The sequence below is a fragment of the Dromiciops gliroides genome, chromosome 2 (genome assembly GCF_019393635.1).
Source record: "Dromiciops gliroides isolate mDroGli1 chromosome 2, mDroGli1.pri, whole genome shotgun sequence".
NCBI classification, from domain to species: Eukaryota; Metazoa; Chordata; class Mammalia; order Microbiotheria; family Microbiotheriidae; genus Dromiciops; species Dromiciops gliroides.
Window position 1 is genome coordinate 10,008,898 of NC_057862.1, and position 20,861 is coordinate 10,029,758.

Here is a 20,861-nt window from a genome sequence, read left to right on the forward strand (position 1 = left end):
AATAAGGAAGTGATGTAGTTAAAACTGTGCTTTAGGAAGATCACTTCCACAGCTGGATTGGAGGGGCAGAGACTCAAGTCACCAGCATGAAGATGATCATCCAAGTCCTGCATGCTGACAAGATTGCCGAGGAAATTGAGAGAAGAGCTCCGGGAGCAGGTGCTGATTAATGCTCGCTGGCTGGTTAATTGCTTAGAAGCTGATAAGATCAGAGAGAGGGAGGAGAGAGGGCGAGCTTGATGAATGACAAGCACAGGTTCTGAGACACGTTGGAGGGTGGGCGTTAGGAGGAGGTGGCCATGGGATCTTCAAAGGGCATGTTTTCCTCAGTCCTGGTATGTGTGTGCTCACCCTAGGGTGGCACACTTCAGAAGCTGGTGGGAATTATCACACCAGAGCTTAGAGAAAAAGGAGGGAGGAGGCCTCCGAGGTATAAGAGTGGGTCCCATCCTCCAGCTCACAGAGGCTCTTCCAGGAAGGGAAGAAGAGGCTGGGAGGAAGGGCCAGGGGGCCTTCTGTCTGACAAATGCCATGCGGGCTGCTGCCTATCTGCCCGGGACATGGCTGCTCTGCTTTCTGACTGCCCCCTGGCCCGCCCAGCCAGAAAAATCCTTCCACAACCGGGACCACTCAGACATAGAGGAGTCTGTCCTGAACCAAGCAGAGCCTGTCATTGACCTCCATTCTGCTCAGGTAGGAAAACCCCTGACATGCCAGCCCCCCCCCACATGCACACACACATCACATAGGCCTGTATGCACACATGCATACACACATGCACATACATACATATATGTGCATACACACACCTGCTTTGTATAAAGGACCCTGGCCATGAGAACTTCACCCTTCACAAGCTCTGTGATCCAGACAGGCACGATCCATCCATGCTACTTCAGCTAACCATCAGTCAGTCAGTCAGTCCACAAGCATTTATCAAGCACATTCACTGGACCAAGAATGGATAGCTATCTGTTCCCTATGCTGTCTAGAGACAACATGTCCAGAGTGATGAAGGTCTTCCTTGGAGCATTTAGATGTTTTCCTTTCATTTAAAAGGGAAAAAAAGTCTTTTTTATTTATTTAAAAGAGTTTAAAAAAAAAACAACAAACAGCTAACCTTGCTGTCAATAACCTCCTTGGGATTCAGGGGGTGGGGTGGGGCACTGACCAAAGCAGCCCAGATGGGGGGAGAGTGGATGGGTCGTGATTGGCATCTGTAGAGGGAGTGAGTATCTATGTCAGTGAGACCATGAGTCCGTCAGAGCATCCAAAGGTTTCACACTCGTTGATAGGATGTGTTTTGGTACAATGGACAGCAACAACCTTCAAACCAACCGTGGCCAAGCCCCAGAGGCATTGCCTATCCCCACCCCCACCCAGCTTGTGGTGGTGAACAGAAAGCAGGCTAAAGCACCTTTCACCAGCATAAGACAGAACATAGCGCCACCGTGATCCACTCCATCTGCCTGGACTTCTGTTGTCTCTAAATGTTGATTGTTTTCATCACGATCACTGTATTTATCATTCTTTTGACTCTGCTTTCTTCATTCTGTATCATTTGGGCCAGCAACGATAGGACCTTAGAGCTCAAACTGGGAGGGACCCAGGGACCGCTTGGTCCAGTGCCCTCATTTTACAGATGAAGGAACTGAGGGCAAAGGAGGGAAGGCGATTTGTCTGAGGTCACACCAGGGAGTAAATGTCACCGGTAGGATTTGAACCCAGGACCTCTGACTCTAATGTCATATTTTAAGTAATTCCATTAAATTCATGTGCTCCATTTGTTCAGTCATTCCCTAGTGGATGGGCACACACTTTGTTTCTAGTTCATTTTTATTACATAGAAGGTTTCTTGGTACAATACAAGCGTCTCTATGGTGGGATCTCTGGACCAACAAGTATGAGTACTTCAATAACTTCCTGCGTAAACACAGTGTTCTGAATTTTTTTTTTAATTTTGAGGGGAAGGTAGGTGGCACAGTGGATAAAGCACCAACCCTGGATTCAGGAGAGCCTGAGTTCAAATCCAGCCTCAGACATTTGACACTTAACTAGCTGTGTGACCCTGGGCAAGTCACTTAGCCTTCATTGCTCCCCCCCCCAATTAAAATAAAATAAATTAAAAATTTGAACTTAATCATCCACAAATATAAACATTTCAAGATACAAAGAACAAGAAAGTGAATGGTTAAGAAATTGTGAACTTATGTTGTGTTCCGGTTTTTTTAGTTTAGTTTAGTTTTTTTGGTAAGACAATCCGGGTTAAGTGACTTGCCCAGGGTCACACAGCTACTAAGTGTTGTAACGATTGGAATGACGCCACCTGCTGGAGACTTACTGTAGAAATGAGGTGAACATCTCTGAGGGTAAGACCATGCGTCTTTTCTTTGGCGTCAGGAAGTGATGTTTGCTGGTGGGAGGAAGAAGGGGGAGCCTGGCGCTCTGATTCTCGATTTTTCCTGGGGACTCTGGTGGAGAGCGGAGCTAGAAATGTGCTCTCCCTTTAATAGATAGATGAATGTAGGCCTTTCTCTCTCTCTTTACCAAATTCTTCTTCTCCTTAATAAATGCTTAAAAGTCTAACTATTGCTAAAGCTTATAATTTATTGGCGACCACTCATTAGATATTTTAGACAGACTAGCTAGAATTTTAGCCCTTAACAGTGTCAAGTGTCTGAGGCTGGATTTGAACTCAGGTGCTCCTGAATCCAAAGCTGGTGCTTTATCCACTGTGCTACTTTGCTGCCCCTGTTCTGGTTTTTTAGAAGATATTCATACACATGTGTACAGGTTTATACCTGCCCCAGACACTAGATGTATGACCCTGAACTAGACAGTTAATCCCTGTGCCTCAGTTTTCCAGTCTATAAATTAGGGATAATAATAGCACATACCTCAAATGAGATATCTGTAAAGTACTTTTGCAAACTTTGAAGCCATCTATAAAGGCTAGTTACTATGACATATGTATGCATGTGCATGTGTGCATGTATGAATATATTCATATGTCTGTATGTGTGTCTCTACACATTTATGTGTACATACACCTAATAGACTTCCGAGTCTCCCCAACTAGAATGTGATCTCCCTGAGGTCAAGGACTGTTGTTCCATGTGCTGGTATGCCCACAGCTCCTCTAACAAAGAGCTTCCCCTTGGGTGGTATCCTTGTTCATTTCCAGGAGTGTTCTCTGGTCTATTCCCATTATACTGAGGGTGGCAGTGCAGCCCAGGGTGTCCCGCTCTTAGCTCATCCTTTATTCTTGTTACATGATCACCTCTGTTCCTTTCTGGGTGACCAAGCATATTTAAATCAACTCATGAACAAGGACAAATCAGCCCTTCACAGCTTACAAAGCACCTTCTTCACACCAGCCCATTGAAGCAATCAGTGGGAATATGAGCATCCGAGGTCTGAATAGGTGGAAACTGAAGACAGTAGAAGTGAGTTGGCCAAGGTCATACACACAACTAATGGTCAATAAATCAGAATTTACATGTGGGACATGGTGACTGCCTTCAGATTTAAAGTGGAGGGACTAGACCATATTGACCCCAAAGCCTGCAAGTCTCCACTGGTGAGTCCCTGAGGGACTGCCACAGGCATGCAGGATTAGGTCATTCCCCTCAGCCCAGAAGGTAGGACTATGGGCGAGGGGTAGAATCGAAAGGGAATCGAGTTTGACTCCGTAGGAGGAATGTCTTAGTCCAGTGGGAAAGGGGTTAGGTCTGGAGTCAAATCCTCACTGTTATCAGTACACAAAGAATTGTGGCCAAGCCACCTCAGCTCTTGGTTTCTTCACCTGTAAAATGAGGTAGTTGGACCACTTATGGGTCCCTTCTACCTCCAAATCTGCCCTCTCAAACTTGGAGCTATCCAGGAGTGGACTGGTGTGCTCTATGAGGCAGAGGTCTTCAAACAGAGATGGTAATATCCCCTGCTAGGAATGTTGTGGACATTATGTATAATTGATAGGGAACTGGGAGGTTCTTCCCAACCCTGTTGTTTTGTGATATTTTATTTTAAATCATAAAAGTATTTTATTATCTTCCAGTTATATATAAAGATAGTTTTCAACATTTGTTTTCATAGGATTTTTGGTTCCAGATTTTTCTCCCTCCCTCCCCCCTCCCCCAAGATGGAAAGCAATCTGATATAGGTTATATATGTACAATCACATTAACCATGTTTCTGCATTAGTCGTGTTGTTAAAGAAGAATCAGAATACATGGGAAAACCCTCAAAAAAGAAAAAAATGCAAAAAAATAGAAATAGTATGGTTCAATCTACATCCAAAATCCACAGTTCTTTTTTCTGGGTGTGGAGAACATTTTCCATCATGAGTTCTTTGGAATTGTCTTGGATCATTGCACTGCTGAGAGGAGTCAAGTCTATCACAGGTGATCATTGCATAATGTTGCTGTTACTGTGTACAATGTTCTCCTGGTTCTGCTCACTTCACTCAGCATCAGTCCACTTAAGTCTTTCCAGGTTCTTCTGAAATCTGCCTGTTCATCATTTCTTACAGCACAATAATATTCCATTACATTCATATACCACAACTTGTTCAGCCATTCCCCAATTGATGGGCATTCCCTTGATTTCCAATTCTTTGCCACCACAAAGAGAGCTGCTATAAATATTTTTGTACATGTGGGTCCCTTTCCCTTTTTTGTGATCTTTTTGGGATACAGACCTAGTAGTGGTATTACTGGGTCAAAAGGTATGCACAGTTTTATAGCCAGCCCTTTGGGCATAGTTCTAAACTGTTCTCCAGAATGGTTGGATCAAGTTGTTTTGTGATATTTTAAAATATAGCAAGAACAACTCCTATATTAGCTGCTAGCAATCAAGAAAAGATAGTGCACAAGGAGAAAAGAAGGGAGGAGGTAGGAGAAGGGATGGAGGATGGAAGTAAGGAAGGAAAGGAGAGAAAAAGGAAGGGAGGGAAGAAAGAAGGGAAATAAGTAACCAAAGTTCCTATTGTGCTCAGTGACCATCAATTCTGTAACTTGGCTGGGAGAATTAACAGTTCTTATACCTTTCATTTCCTAATTCTCAGTGGAGCTAAAGGCAGGGAGAGTCTGGAGGATTGAACTGAATTCTTTTTTTTTTTTTTTTTGGTGAGGCAATTGGGGTTAAGTGACTTGCCCAGGGTCACACAGCTAGTAAGTGTGTAAAGTGTCTGAGGCTAGATTTGAACTCAGGTCCTCCTGAATCCAGGGCCAGTGCTCTATCCACTGCCTCACCTAGCTGCCCCTAAGCTGAATTCTCAAAGAGTAAGGCTTTTCCACGTTGAGATGCCGTTCCTTGTGTGAAAGCCAGCACAAGTCTAGACTGACAATTCAACCACCAGAGTGTGTCCACATCATCACATAAATCGGGCCCCCTCCCCTCTCTGAGGTCCCACCCTCCCCATCTGAATGAAACGGATGGACCCTCCAGCCCCAGCATTCTAGTTAGGGTCTTTCCTCCTGCTAAGATACTGAGCGAAGGAGACAGGCAGACAGGCTGACTGAGAGTCAGGAATGACTTCCGCTTAACAACTACTTGTCCTGCAAATGAATTCCATCGGACAAACCTGTATTAAGTGCCTTCTGGGTGTAGGATCCTGTGCCAGGGATGAGATAAAAATAAAACCATCTTCCCTCCCTGACTCAAAGAGCTTATGTTCCATCTACAACTTGAATGAATCAAAACCGCGCTTATTATTCAAACTTGTGCTGTGCCCCAGGCACTTGATAGGTGCTGACCATGGACACAGACAAAGGAGCCTTGAAGGCAGAACAAGATTCTCAGGGCCCTTGGTACATGGTAGGCACTTAATAAATGTTTGCTAACGTTTCAGGCACATGGCCCAAAGTAGTTGATGGGATGTCTCATTAGTTGGGTTTGGTGGGACCACAGAATGTGTGAAAAGGTCTCCGCAGGGCGGCTGCCGGGGTGGACGGGAGCCAGGTGGTAAAGGGCCTTGAATGTCAGGCCGAGTCCTCCATGGCTTCCTTAAAGCCTCGGCTCCCCATCGCATCGGCAAGAGGCTTTTCCTGCCCCTTCCCGCCCCCCTCGAGCCTTGCCTTGACTCCTGGGTGTTTTCCAACCGCCTACAGCTGTACCGTCTCCTCAATAAGACGGAAGCCCCTTGAGGGCACGGACCGCTTGCCTCCCCAGTGCTGGGCACACACACAGGCGGGCGCCTGCCCGGTTACCTGCCTGCCTGAGGAGCCCCCAGACCCACGGTGGGCGGCCCCACGTTTCTGGCTGTGTACAGAGGCCGAGCCCACACAGGGATGCTGGAGCAGCGCTTTGCTTTTCTCTTTCAGGCGTTCTTATCCAAATATGGCTGGACAGAAGGGTCCGGCGGGGGGATGCCTTCCTCCTCAGCTGGTCCGGGGCCCGGCACTGCTGACGAACCTCCTGCGGAGGCGATCTCCATGCCAAGGCCAAGAGGGCAGCTCCTGGCGGGCCTCGGCGGAGACCCAGGCCTCACGAAGGCCATCGCCAAGTTCCAGTCATTTAGTCGGTTGCCGGTGACCGGACGGCTGGACAGAGCCACCCTGGCAGCGATGAACCAGCCCCGGTGTGGAGTGCCTGACCGGCAGCTCCTGCCGCGGGCGGACCCCGGCGCGGGCCAGAGGGACGGCGCGTCTCCGAGCATCACGCCCACGGCAGGGAGCGCGGGCCCAAGGTCCAGGGTGCGCAGAAAACGATTCCTGGGGACGGCCCCGCCCTCGGCCCGGGCCTGGGCCTGGGCCCCGTCCGCACCGCAGCAGCTCGGGCGGCGAGGGCCGGAGCCAAGCCCCTCGCGTGCCCCAGGACCCAGAGCTTTCTCCAGGAGGCTGCTGAGGTGGAGGCTGGTGGGGGAGGGCTACAGCAGCCAGCTCTCCATCGAGGAGCAGAGGTTCATCTTCAGCTTGGCTTTCCGGATGTGGAGCGAGGTGACCCCGCTCAAGTTCAAAGAGGACCGCCTCTCCCCCGCCTCCCGCATCGACATCAAGCTGGGCTTTGGAAGGGGTGAGTCCGCCGGTCAGCAAACACTGACCGCCTCCGGCGTGGCGGCGCCTCCTCTGCCCTCCGTTTCTTACCCCCGTGCCTCAGTTTCTTTATCTAGAAAACGGGCTGGCTTGTGCCAGGCAGTCTCTGAGGACCCTTTCAGGTCTATGACCCCGGCCTCAACCCCCTGGTCTGTTCAAGGCGGGGGCTCCAGCTTTAGCTCTCTGCCTACTCTTTGAAACACGTGGCCCTCTGCACGCGCGCGCAGCCGGTGGTTCACCCGAGCTGTCCCCACTCTCACCAGGGCGACACCTGGGCTGCAATCGGGCTTTTGATGGGAGCGGTCAAGAGTTCGCCCACGCCTGGCACTTTGGGGACATTCACTTTGACGATGACGAGCACTTCACGTCCCCCACCAGTGACAACGGGATCAGTCTTCTCAAAGTAAGAGACTTGCCCCCACTGAGCAAATGTCCCGAGGCCCCGTCAACTAGAACCACGGGCCAAAGAACCTACTTAGGTTTATCATTTCTTCTGAGAAACCGAAGCCTAGTTCCCCACATCAGTCCCTGTTCTTTTTCTCTTTAATAACGGTTTGGTTTTGTTTGTTTTTGTTTTGGGAGGCAATTGGGGTTAAGTGACTTGCCCAGGGTCACAGACCTAGTATTAAGTGTCTGAGGCCGGATTTGAACTCAGGTCCTCCTGACTCCAGGGCCAGTGCTCTATCCACTGCGCCACCTAACTGCCCAATAACTGTTTTGTTAAAACACCGCAAACCCCTGTAATTGGGGCAGTCCACCGCCTAACGACTGGCCATCACCGGAAAAGCCGAGGATGGAGAACGTGCTGAAGGCATCTGTGTTCTCTCCTAGGTGGCAGTTCATGAAATTGGCCACGTCCTAGGCCTGCCTCACCTGGACAGGACAGGATCCATCATGCAGCCGAATTATATTCCCCAGGAGACTGTGTTTGAGTTGGACTGGGCAGACAGGAAAGCAATACAAAACCTGTACGGTGAGAACACGCCCCAGGAAAACGCGTCCCAAAGAGTGCGCAGCATTTCGCGTGGAAGCAGGGCACGGCCCCTCCCAAAAGACGCTGCCTGGGGAGTCCTGGGCTGGTGCCGCCACGTCACAGGGAACACGCGCCCTGGGGCACGGCGGGGGCGGGGGCCTTGGGCTGGGCACCTGTGGGTGCCCTTACTGAGGTGCCAAAGTGCCGAAGGGGGGGGGGCGGGGGAGGAGGAGAGGAGGAGGGAGGAGGAGGAGAGAAGAAGGAGGGCGGAGGAAGGGGACAAGAGGGAAGCCTTTGGTTGGTCATCTGTGCTACTGTGCCAGCAGAGTCCAGAGTCAGCAGAACTTGGTTTGCCGTGGTCCGTGGGCAGGGTCGGGTCATTCCTGGCAATGTCCCCAGCCCCACCCCTACCTCGGGTTTATGGTCGTTCCATCAGGATGACGCCAGCGGTGGAGGGAGCCTTATACTCCTCACAATTAGAGGAGCGAGCGCTGGCTCCGTGGGCGCCGGTTCCAAGGCTTTAGACGCGGGCTCTGAGTCCTGCCTCACCCGTGGGTCCGGTGAGACTCAGGCCGTCACATCAGCCACCGGCGATGCTGACCAGCCGCCGGGGGTCCGAGGGGCGTCCGTCCCTTTGGCTGGGAAGGAACTTCAACGCCTCCGGAGCCCAAGTCCTCGTCTCCTAGAGGACCCGAGGTCGGCCAGGGCGTTTCGGGTTCGATCCCGGTCCTGGGACTCTCAGACTCCGGAGAAAGGCGTCCCTTGAGTGCTTGTTCCCAGGCACGAGGCAGAGGCTGGCGTGCTTTAGGAAAGGGTTTGAGGCGCCAAGCTGTGACCTGGGGCTTCACATACCTAGTGCGGATAGCAGGCAGGACCTGAAGCCAGGCCTCCGACCCCACGTGCAGGCTTCTTTCCCAGGGCGCCCCGGCTATCGCTGGATTCTGATAGTTTGGGGTTTGGCTTTGCTTTTGCGCGTTTGATCTCGCCACCATCCCCGGGGGTTCGGCTTCTACGACAGTGACCTCGGAATTCCCTTTGGCCAATCTCACTCTCCTCTTACCTCATCCCTCTCTGTCCTCACAGCGACCCCTACTCCCCCCTCCCCCCCCATCCCTCAACACTTCCCCAGGCATCACTCCTTCCCTATCTCCACCCCCATTGGAGCCGCCCAACTTGCCAGGATCCTTTACTCTCAACCCCCGCCCCCCATACCCTCCCCCACCACGCCCTTATCCTGTAACTGCTCGCTCGTGTCCTGGATCGTTCCCACCCTCCACGTCCTCTGTCGAAGGGGCGATGGAGACAATGAGGCAATCACAGGACCAGGCTGACAGGGTTCGGGCCTTCCCTGGGGCAGGGCCATTTTCTTACTTCTCCTTAAGTGATATCCTGTTGTCCACAATGACTGTTTCATATCTTTTCTCTCTTCAAGACCGGCCATCAAAGCAAATTCCTTCCTAGTCCGTGTCCAACATTGTATATCTCCTCCATTTTGAACCCCCCACCCCACCCCGCCGTGTCAGCCCGTCGGCCCCGCTCTGACTTCTGGGAGCCTGCTTAGTTTTTCCATCTATCCGAGGTCCCGCAGCGGCCAGATCTGTGTTTGACTTCAATGTTGTTGCCACCATAGAATTGTTCGGGCTCTGCTCCCTTCACTGCATCAGCTCCCACAGGTCTTCCTGCTTTCCTCTGAAATCATCCTTCCAGCAATCCGTGCATCCTCATTTACTCAGCCATCCCCCAGTGATGGACACTCCCTTGGTGCCCAGCTCTTTGCCATCACAAAAAGTGCTGCTGTTGATCGTTGTGGGACGTTTGGGGAAAGGTCTCATCCTCCTCGGATCTACTCAGGTGATAGACCTAGTAGCAGGGCAGGGTCAAAGGGCTTTTGGGCATAGTTCCAAATTGCTCTCCAGAATGGCCGACCAGCTCATAGCTCTGTCCATGACAGTGTGTGTGTCTGTCTCCTTGCAGCCCCTGAAGCCTTTGCCTTTTCCTTCATCTGTCAACTTTGCCAGTCTAATGAATGCGTGGGAGCTGCAACGTCAAAAGTTGTCTTAGTTTGCATTTCTCTAATTAGTGATGTTTTCCCAGATAGTTGTTCATAGCTTGGATGTCTTCCCTTGAAACCTGTCTGCTTCTCTGGGGGTGGGGGAAGGGAAATGAAGATGACAGTGTAGAGACATTAAGGAGTTGGCTGGGAAGTGAGTTCAATTACTGTCTCTAACGACAGAGTATCTATAGCCATCATCTATGTATTCACCTATCCATCATCTATCATCTTTCTATCTCTCATCTGTCTAGATCTTATCTCATCCAGGGGCAGCTAGGTGGCACAGTGGATAGAACACTGGCCCTAGAGTCACGAGTACCTGAGTTCAAATCCGGCCTCAAACACTTGACCCTATTAGCTGTGTAACCCTGGGCAAGTCACTTAACTCCAATTGCCTCAAACATCCAGGACCATCTCCAGTTGCCCCAGATGGTGGCTCCAGAGGAGAAAGTGAGTTTAGTGACTTTGCACAGCCCTCCCTCACTTCAATCCAATTTACTGCAAGTCACGACATCACCCAGACGTCACGGTCCTCTTTGAGAATTAAGGACAAACAAGTCTCTATCCTCTCTACACACCTATCTTATTTATCTGCCTCCTCCCTCCCCCAACCCCCCACCCCATCTATCTCCACATCAGAACTGCCCACCAGACATTTCAAATTGGCTACCCCATGGGCATCTCCAACATGTCCAAACCCAGCTTACTATCTTCCTCAGGTTGGCATCCCCAGGGTGTCATCCTTGATTGCTCACTCTTACTGGCTCCATGTTACCCAGTTAGTTGGCAGACTGCTACCATCTCCCAGAGTTGTTGTGAGGACAAAATGAGATAGTTATAAAGCATGTACCCCAGTGCCTGGCACATGATAGGTGCTTATAAGTGTTTGTTTCTCTCCTTCCCCCACCCCCACCGCAAACGGCCTCCTCTTAGTTTCTTCACCTCCCATTTCTGGCCTTGACACTGGCTGCCCCCCATGCTTGGAATTCACACTCCCTCCTCACACCTGCCTCAAAGGGCTTTCTTCAGAACATAATTTGAGAACCGCCTTGTGCATATGGACTTACTTGATGCCATCTGCCAGTGCCCCTCTCCCAAGCTATCTTGTAGGATGACTGTCTGTACGTTTGTCTCCATTTACTTTATGCTGTAGATAGACAGATGGACTGATGGATGAATGCATGGATAGAGATATGGACAGACAGACAGAAGGACAGATGGATGGAGATATAAGTAGAGAGATAGACAATAAAGAGAGGGATTGGAGACATAATAAAGACAGGGATGGAGGGATATAGAGATGTTGATGGATAGATGGATGGTTAGAGATAAGAGATGGACAGAGGGAGAGAGAGGCACACAAATTTCGAGAAGGATCAATGGATGGAGCTATAAATGGAGACAGATTAGAGATAATGGAGAGATGGAGATAGAGATGGAGAGAAAATAGATAAGGTGGATGGATGGATGGGTGAATGGATGGACGGATGGATTTGCTGGCTCCCTTATTAGAACACGAGGCCCTTAGGAATCCATTCTCTGTATGTGTAGCCACAATGCCTATGCAGTTTGGCAATATGGCAGTTGGTAGGTCTCGACGAGGAAAACACCTGTCTAGATACAGGTGCAGTTCTGTGAGGGGACTTTTCCTCTTGCCTTTGCATGCCCACATGCGCTTGACAAATTCCTGTGGCTTGTTCTGTATCAGGCTCATGTGAAGGACCGTTTGACACTGCCTTTGATTGGATCCGCAAAGAGAGAACCCACCACGGGGAGCTGGTCGTGAGCTTCCGCACATATTTTTTCCGCAGCGGCTGGTACTGGCTTTATGAGAACCGCCACAATAGGACCCGCTACGGGGACCCGATCCTCACCCCCATTGGGTGGCACGGGATCCCCTCCCATGACATCGATGCTTATGTCCACATATGGACGTGGAGAAGAGACGAACGCTACTTTTTCAAAGGTATGAGCTGTCCTTATCCAGCAACTCCATTAAGGCACTTCTCAGGGACGGTGTTGGTGCAAGCCTTGGGAGAAGCCCATCCTGAAAGCACAGGCTGGAGACCGTCAGCTCCTCCTCCTCCCCAGCGTGGCGGCTGCTGTTGGGGGGAGGGGGGGAGCCCAGGGAGATCTGGTCTTATTGATCATTTCAAAACCCTGAGAGACCTTCTTGCCTCCACTTGATTTCCTGTTAGCTTCTCAGTCTTGACAACAGTCTCCCTGACTCCTGTAACAGTACCTGGCTTGTAGGGGGTGGGGAGGGCAGGGGCATGAAGCTCTGTCCCAGAGACATCTGGGGTCTCACGGTCAGATCGCGGGTGGCATTCCGGGAAGGGAGCCAACAATCTGGAGTGTGTCCAGAGAAAGGCGAGAGAGGAAAGAGGGCCCTGAGGGAACTCTCCTTGTCCAGCACAAGCACCTCCCGGAGGGGCATTGTTTGGTCTTGTACCCTCCATGCCTCGCACATAGTAGGCACTTAATAAATGTAGCAGATTCCATGGGAGACTGGGTTGTATAAGGACTGCAGATGGAAGAATCGGGGATGCCTGAAGAAGGGCTGGGTGGGCGTGGGGGAGCACATTACAGCGGTCATCTTCGTGTCAGCAGGACATTGTGGCTTGTTCTTCTGGACCCCCAATAGGGGAGGGGGCAGTGGTGACCTCAGCTGGACCCAGAGGTCTTCCTTGCCACGAGAGGCTGCCCAGATGGGCAGTGAGCTCTCCTTCAGTGGCCCCTCTTCGTCACTTCTAGGATGCTCCTTTTTCAGAGACAATGGACGGCCCTGGAATGTGAGCTCCTTGAGGGTAGGGGCTGGCTCAGTTTTTGTCTTTGAAACCCCAGCACCAGGCACCATGCCTGGCACACAGTCGGTGCCCAATAAATGCCTTTTGGCCCAAAGTGCAAAAATAAGGACAACAGGTCAGTTATAGGAGGAGCTCCAAGCAGAGACAGTGGTATGTTCTGGAGCAGTCTGGGAAGGACTCCAAGAGCCTGGACAAAGGGAGAGGGAGGGGACACCAGGCTGGGTCGGGGAGTTTGGCAACAAAGGCTTGGGGTTGGCATGTGGGGCAGACCCAGCTAGGAGCATGATTGGGTTGGAAGGGGAGGGAGGAGGTCACATGAGAGAACACAACACAGAAGCATTAATTAGGCACTTTCTGCATGCAGTGTGCTGGGCACCAGGGAAGACACGAAGTTCACTTCAGACATAGCCCCTGCCTGAGTGGTGCTTGGGCCCTGGTAGTGGGCCAGGGCACAAGCATCTCCTGTTCCTAGAAGCCAGTTCTCTCTTGCTGGGCCTTGGACCCCAGTAGCTCTTGGCTACTGGCCATGTTTCTAGCCCATTTCTATTGATGTTTTTCAGAAGAGTCTGTCAAATGCTCTGCTAGAGCATTACCCTGGGGGGGGTCCAAGAAGGGGTGGGGAAGGCTTCCTTTTCTCTATTCACTCACATTCTACTGAAGTCAAGCTCAGTGCTCTACAATGTGGAAGCTCCGAGGGACATCTGCCCCCCCCCAAGGCTGCGGGAGGCCTCCTGGTCTCAGACCACAAGACCCTGTCTCCCCATGTCAGTATCCTATCCACCCCCTGGGGAACCTCAGACAGTTCAGTGACCACGAGGAGGATGCATCCCTGGCAGGAACCCGAGAGATCCTCTGGTCTGTCCTGCAAGGAGGAGAGGGAGGCCCTGAGGAGGGTGGGGCAGGGGGACACCCCTCATCACTTTCCACTTGGGCCCCAGGCCGGTCTCCAGAGTCCTTCATCTCCTTTAGGAGCCAGTGAGGATCAGGCCACAGGCATGAGGGGAGTCACAAGCACAACAAGGGGACTTTTGCTGTTACCCTGAATGAAAATCTAATTACAAACTCCCAAACTCTTCCTCCCCCTTCACCCAAGCAGCACAGATGATCTCATCGCCTCGGGATTGAGGTTTTCCCGTTCCCAAGTCTCCCCGGGCTGGAAGCAAATCTTTCAGTGTTAAAAATCCCTCAAGTGCCACAATTGAGGCTGGCATCACTCAGAGAAATCTTCATTATGGAGGGTGCCTCTGGGGTGGGGGTGAGGCGGCGGCTGCAGTGCAGCCTTAATAAGCCTCTTCCCTGGCTTAAAACCGTGCTGAGGCACGCCCCCCCCCCCCTCGGCCAACCCTTCTGACACTTGCTACTCCCACGCTGAATCTTCCCTTTCTTACGGTCAAGTCTTTGATAAACAATGAATTTAAGACATTTTTGTAGCTGGTTTGGTGAGAAGTGCTCAACTGGGTGTTGGGAGACCAAGGCCATGGCCTGGCTTTGCTGTGACTCTGGCAAATCATTTCACCTCTGTCTGCCACGGCTGCTTTATCTGTAAAATGGGGTTAACGCCCACCTTGCTGGGTTGTGCCGAGCATCGAATGAGACAATGAATATAGAAAGCTGAGCACGGTGCCTGGCATGGAGCAGGCTCCTCTATCAATGTTACCTGGTCTCAACATTCCAGCCCAAATCAGCAGCCTTAGGGATTAGCTAGTCCAAACTCCTCTGTTCACAGAGGAGGAACCTAAGGGCCTGGAAGGGAAATCCCATGTAGGATTTGAACCCAGCTCTCTTGCTTCCAGAATCAACGGCATTTCCACTGCATCCAATAAAATAGCACGGAAGGCTGCTTCAAAGGTCCGGTGTGCAGTCCCCAAAACAGCAGCAGAGATATGAACGAGGAGGTGTGGGCAGCCAGGGGGTCCCGGGAGCTGGGAGCCGCCGCCTCCTTGGAAGCTCTCTTACTTTGCTTGTCCCTCTGCTGCCTTATCAGGGCATCACTACTGGCGGTACGACAGCGACAGTGACCGGGCCGACACAAAAGACGAACGGGGGAAGAGCTATCCCCAGTTAATTTCGGAAGGCTTTCCCGGCATCCCGAGCCCCCTGGACACGGCCTTCTACGACCGAAGGACACGGCTCATCTACTTCTTCCGCGGGTCTTCCGTAAGTATGAGGCCTTCTCTTGGGTTGCGGTGCCAAAGCCGCTCACAGCCTGAGTCCACGAGACAACCAGGGTCTTGCTGAAAAGAGACGGCCTCACTCTTCTTTGCGCTCCACAGGTGTTTGCCTTTGATGTGGACAGACACCAGGTGGCCAGCTCTTACCCCAAGAGGATGGTCGACACTTTTCCACCGGTAGCGCCCCCAGACCATCCTTTCAGAGACATAGATGCGGCCTACTTCTCCTACGCCCACAGCGCCATTTTTTTTCTCAAAGGAAATGCGTACTGGAAGGTGGTGAATGACAAAGACCGCCAGCAGAATTCTTCACTGGCGTTCAATGCCCTGCTTCCCAAACGGTACATCTCGCAGCAGTGGTTTGACATTTGTGACGTTCATCCTTCCACCCTGAAAATGAAGGTGGAAAACGCCGAGGGAAGCACCGTCTAGGAGACACTCAGGTAAAGAGGCAGGGGTGCTTTGGGAGAGCTCCTTCTGAAAGGGTAAATGACCACAGCCCCCTAAGTTAATCTAGAGGACAGCATCCCTAAGGGTCCACAAGGCTGGGCCCGAGCATCTCTCCAGACAGACACTCGCCCTTCTGAGAGAGGCCACAGGAGAGGACTGTGCTGGCGCTTTCTGGGCACGAGGCTGGCTCATACAAAGGGCAGGTGGGGAAGGGACACCAAGACCAGGCCCCTTCACCAAGGGCAGGAGAACTTCAGTGCTCTGGGGATGGGAACTGGTCCCATCTAAAACGACACAAATAAAACTCGGCATCAGAAGCTACAAAGCCCTACCCAGAATACAAAGGCCATCTCTGGGTGCCTGATTCTCATCTGAACTGGCTTTCTTTGGAAATGTAGGAAGATGCCAAAGCATCCCAGGATTTTAGAATCCTAAGAGGAAGAAACTGAGTTATAGAGAAAGGACAGTCTAAGGGAGCAGAAAGATTTGAACTCAGAGCCTTCTGACCCCAGAGGGCAACCCCTTTTCAGAACCCCACAGTACTGGTCACCAACTTCCTTTTTTGAACAGCTTCCCTGGCTCCCTTTAATGCACTCCTCTTTTTTTAGGATGGGACGGCAACTCGTAGGAGCAGAAAGTACATGTTGAAGGCTGACTAGGTTTTTCCCCTATGTTAACAACCACAGCCGGGACATAAGAAGATCATTTCTCATCTGAAAAAATAAACAGAGCTACAGTGTCTGATGTGGGACGACTTTAATGAAAGATTGTCATTGGGAAGATGGGACATTTAAAGAGAAAATCCCGCAATGCCAAATTTATAGGAGCACTTGCCCAGTCGAGGGCTCTGAATCAGAAACACACTGGCAGACACTCAGTACGATGACAGAGGGCAGTGACCACTGACTGCCAGACCTCGCCCCACAGCCAGCTGGAATAAGCTCAATGACAACACCATGCTCCTACCTTCCTTGACAATAACAAAGTGAAGAGAGAATTTCTCCATCGGAGCCCTCGGGAGATATGGTTTTGGATGCAGAGGTAGAGAGATACAAGGTGAAGATGATGGCCCATAGTGGGCAGAGGGTAGCCTGGGAGCGGGCGAGATAGGACAGAGCCACGGTCTGGCTATGGTTTGACGAGTTGGACGTTGAGCAAAGCCCTCTGATTCTCTGGGCTGGACCTGGAGGATTTCTGGGGTGCCTTCCAATTCTAACATTCCAAGTTTCTGGGAGATTCCTGCTCAGACTGGCCTGAAAACCCTCAAAGCAAGGACTGCAGCGTTGGAATTTGAACAGAAGTTCCAAATGCCCAATATCTACAGAAAGAAGCGGTCATGGGGCAGCTAGGTGGCGCAGTGGATAGAGCACCGGCCCTGGATTCAGGAGTACCTGAGTTCAAATCTGGCCTCAGACACTTAACACTTACTAGCTGTGTGACCCTGGGCAAGTCACTTAACCCCAATTGCCTCACCAAAAAAAAAAAAAAAAAAAAAAAAAGAAGCGGTCATGCTTCCCAAGGTTTTGTTTTTTTCCACCTAAACTGTTATTTGCTATGAAAGGAAACAGGGATCAAGTGTTTCTGATTAAAAACTTGGTTCTAATGCTTGAGAGTTTGCAAATATAATGAAGGGGGCACACAGTGATTAATTTCTATGAATCTGTGCCATTGATAAGACAAATGAAGTGAAAAGGCAGGTGGTGAGGATGGCTGCCCTGGAGAAGGAAGGGGGATGGTGGAGATGAAGCTCCCCTCAGTGCTGGGTGATCCCAGGGCACCCGCTCCATTTTGTAAGGGGCATCCCAGGAAGGACCCTGGAGTAAAGTGAAGCTGTCCTCAGAGCTCAACAGGCATTCTTGGCCAGCCCCAAGCTTTGGGAAGACCACCACCTCCTGCCTGCACTGACGTGGCTACCAGAGCTGAGCACATGATAAGTTTATGTAAGAAATCTGTATTTGCTTGAAATTGTAAGTGTTCCCATAAAGAAACAAATGGGACGACCAGGGCGTTCCTTACGCCTTGACTATGACAACGTCCTGCTTGAATCAGCCCGGATGGGAAGAGGCTGAGAGGGAAAACACTCCCCAAGTGGGTACATCTGTTTTTAATAAATAAATTTATTTATTTAAAATATCTTTCTTGCCTTTTATTCACAGTTTCAAGTTCAAAAAGAAAAGAGGGACAATAGTATCTTCTTTCTTGATCAACTGCCATATGAGTCAGAGTAGCACTAAGACTTTTGGAGCATGAGATAATCAAGCAAAACTGCCCAACAGCCACGTTGTGATTGAAAACTCCTGTCTTGAAGCTAAAAAAGGCACCTGTTTGTGCACGGTCCTAACGGCGTGGGAGAAGAGAACCCCTCTGGGTTCTGCGGGCAGCCAGTGCTCACATCCAAGACTCCGACAACGCTGCTCTGACCCGAGGTTAACACTCCTCCACCTCCCACGGTCGAGCTCCAGCTCACCGAGCTTTAGAAGGTGTTTGGAGTCATATGATTACCATGAGTCTCTCCAGGCCTGGAGGGAGCATCAGACCAGGCCCCCATCTCGGCCCCTTCCAACCAGATCAGAGTCCACCTGTCCTGGGACAAGGACAAAGGTCTCCCCCATCTGTCCCCCCCAGTCAGGATGCATTGTCTCTCACTGTAAATTAAACTAAGCACCACACAGACGGATGGACGGATGGACAGATGGACAGACAGTCCCAGCCCCCATGGTTACAAGGCACAGATCACCTCTGCTGTCAGCCGGTCCAGCCGGTCAGGGGGGTGGTGGCATGGCTTCGCTGGCCTCCTTGCCAGCTGAGAGCTGACCCATCAGGTGAAGGATCACATCGATTCTCTCCAGGAGGGTGGCGTGCTGGTTGGCAGTGGCCCTCAGGAGGTGGGAGTACATCTGCTTGTTGGTCTTGAGCAGCCCCTCCTCGTCCTCACTGTGACTACGGGGAGAAGAGGAGTGGTCAGTAACATCAAGAGTACATACACACACAAACACACACAGAGGAACTAGCTGGCCCAAGCCTGGTGTCTCTGCACATGGTGGCCGCCCCGTCTTCACCATGTTCTACTTCTATTTGGGCCAGCCCCTAAGCTGAAAGAGCTGGTTTCTTTTCTGGACCACAGAGGAGGTCAACACTGGGAGATGGTGGGGGTCTTAGACAATGATGCACAGGATCACGCCGCCGAGTTTTAGCAGCTGGTGGCCGGCCAGTCCAACTTGACTTTGGCCTCGAAGGGCTCAAGGCCAGATTTCTTGGGATCCTCACTCTAGAACTGCTTTAATGCTTAGGAGAGTTTCCATGAGATTTTCCAACTGTTTAAAGAAGGTCCATTTTAAAATAAAACTATTTTATTATTTTCCAGTTACATGTAGAGATAGTTTTCAGCATTTGTTTATATAAGATTTCCAATTTTTCTCCCCCCCCCCCCGCCCCCCTCCCCTAGACAGCAGGCAAGGCGATATAGGTCACACACACACACACACACACACATACACACACACACCCCATTAAACATATTTCTGCATCAGTCAAGCTATAAGAGCAGAATCAGAGCAATAAGGAAAAACCTCAAAATAGAAAAACAGCAGCAGCAAAAACAAAAGAAACAGTGTGGTTCAATCAGCATCCATATTCCACAAGAAGTTCTAATTTTAAACTGTTTTATCCAACACCACCAAATAAAGCTTAGGAAACCGGGGGCTTGCAAGCTTACGAGGCCCAGGCTTCTCCTGAGGGGTCAGAATTCTGGAAATATTCCATCCTCCTCTGCAGAGCCCGAGCAGCACCCCAAAAAGCAGAGCCCTGGAGGGCTGGGCTCCTTGATGCAGTAGTCTGTGGAGGCCAGATTCGCACTCAGGTCCCCGACTCCAGGGCCAATGCTCTATCCACCCACTTACGGACATGCAGATGACCTCCGAGCTAGTCACGGTTCTGGAGAGGTCTGCACGGAGGAGCTTGCCCAAGAAAACAACGGTGAGGTGACCGGGGCGGGGGAATGTCGGGGAGCAGAGTCTAGGCCCCCGTTCTGCCCAAATGCCCCCTTTCCTCGGCAGTCTTCAGGGCTAGCATTTCCTCCATGGAGCAGCGCCAGTGAGGGTCTCGGGGGCTCATTCAGGGAAAGGAGTCAGAACAAGGGGTGCAATGCAATTCAGCGACCTCTGCAAGGCCAAAGAGAAGGCAGGGGTGTGGGACGGGATTCCCCATCTGGTACACATGCGTGTGTATTTATGTGTGTGTGTGTCTATGTGTGTATGTATGTGTGTATTTATGTGTGTGTGTATTTGTATATGTGTGTGTATATAGTCATGTAAACAAATCTTTACATAAACCAGGTTAAAAAAAAAAACAAGAAAAAATATGGTTCAATCTGGGAAAAAAAAAGGAATCCCCATCTGGGCCTTGAGTAGGCACAGACCATTTGGCCAGTGTTTATGACCCACTCCCTCCCTCTCACGGTGACAGATACCTGAATCTAAATTTAAGAGCAACTGATGCTCGTAAAATTTTCTTCCTCCTGCTATGACTAAACCCTAAGTTTTCAGGTCTCTTCAAGACGGAATCTTGGGTCCTCCATGGAGACTCCAGAACAGTTCTTGGCTTGGATATCAACTGCATGTCCGTAACTAGGTTGTACAGTGGATAGAGCACTGGCCCTGGAGTCCGGAGGACCTGAGTTCAAAACTGTCCTCAGATACTTATGATCCTGGGCAAGTCACTTAGCTCCAGCTGCCTCAAACATCCGAGGCCACCAGTAGCAAAAAGGAAAGGACACACGATAATCAGGCAGTCACAACAGCAGCCGACTGCCCTGCTCTCCACGAGGCTCTGTGGGCCATGTGCACAAATGTTTAAAGTAAGTCTGGTGTGATGGAGCGTGCTCGCTCACCTGCAAGGAGCCTCCTGACCTGCCCAGAGGCTCAGGACTTACCCATTTCCCTCTTGAATGAACAGAATCATGGATTATTTTAGTGTTTCATTTGAATGTTAATCTGCATTAGAAGCCAAGCTTCTCCCCTGCCAACACTCAGATAACTCCAGAAATAACACGTTTAAGTGTGCAAGTTGTCTAAAGAGCAGGAGCCTATGAACAGTCTGTGCAAACCTTGGACAACATCGACACGAATGAGCCGAAGTGGAATTTCTGTGTCCAGCAGAGAACTGAAACAGAATCTCAGCAACCTCAAAAAAAGTCCTTCCCGGAGGAAACCCCATGAGCTCCTTTGCAGGCCCTGTCCTCTGCCCTGAAGAAATGAGAAAATGGCACAGGAGCCCAGGACACTGGTGCCATCTTGTGGAACAAAAAAGACCAGGAGCTGGGCCCCACTAAACAGAGGGTCATCCTCACACACGCCACCACTCCCTTTAGACTCT

The 20,861-nt window shown here is 50.8% G+C and overlaps 2 protein-coding genes across 3 annotated transcripts in view; one reads left to right on the forward strand and one right to left on the reverse strand.

The window, feature by feature from the left end:
- The first annotated feature begins 531 nt into the window (after positions 1 to 531).
- Positions 532 to 16,407, forward strand: MMP21 (matrix metallopeptidase 21). The gene is made up of 7 exons (XM_043980229.1): positions 532 to 693; positions 6,324 to 7,014; positions 7,298 to 7,437; positions 7,866 to 8,007; positions 11,769 to 12,026; positions 14,852 to 15,024; positions 15,141 to 16,407. Exons 1-7 carry the CDS (start codon positions 532 to 534, stop codon positions 15,468 to 15,470), a joined length of 1,896 nt encoding a protein of 631 aa, XP_043836164.1. The 3' UTR covers positions 15,471 to 16,407.
- Positions 16,408 to 17,587: 1,180 nt separating this feature from the next.
- The window catches only part of EDRF1 (erythroid differentiation regulatory factor 1), a 38,080-nt gene continuing 34,806 nt past the window's right edge, over positions 17,588 to 20,861 (reverse strand). For both annotated transcript variants that reach the window (XM_043983658.1, XM_043983657.1), the window contains one exon: positions 17,588 to 18,428. In XM_043983658.1, coding sequence (XP_043839593.1) covers positions 18,251 to 18,428 — 178 coding nt within the window. In that variant the 3' untranslated portion in view covers positions 17,588 to 18,250. The remainder of the gene's footprint in view (positions 18,429 to 20,861) is intronic.

Coding starts and splice junctions, on each gene's coding strand:
- MMP21 (XM_043980229.1), top strand. CDS start 532: ATGCGGGCTGCTGCCTATCTGCCCGGGACATGGCTGCTCTGCTTTCTG. Junction 7,015..7,297: donor CAAGCTGGGCTTTGGAAGGG/GTGAGTCCGCCG, acceptor CACTCTCACCAG/GGCGACACCTGGGCTGCAAT. Junction 15,025..15,140: donor ACTTCTTCCGCGGGTCTTCC/GTAAGTATGAGG, acceptor TGCGCTCCACAG/GTGTTTGCCTTTGATGTGGA.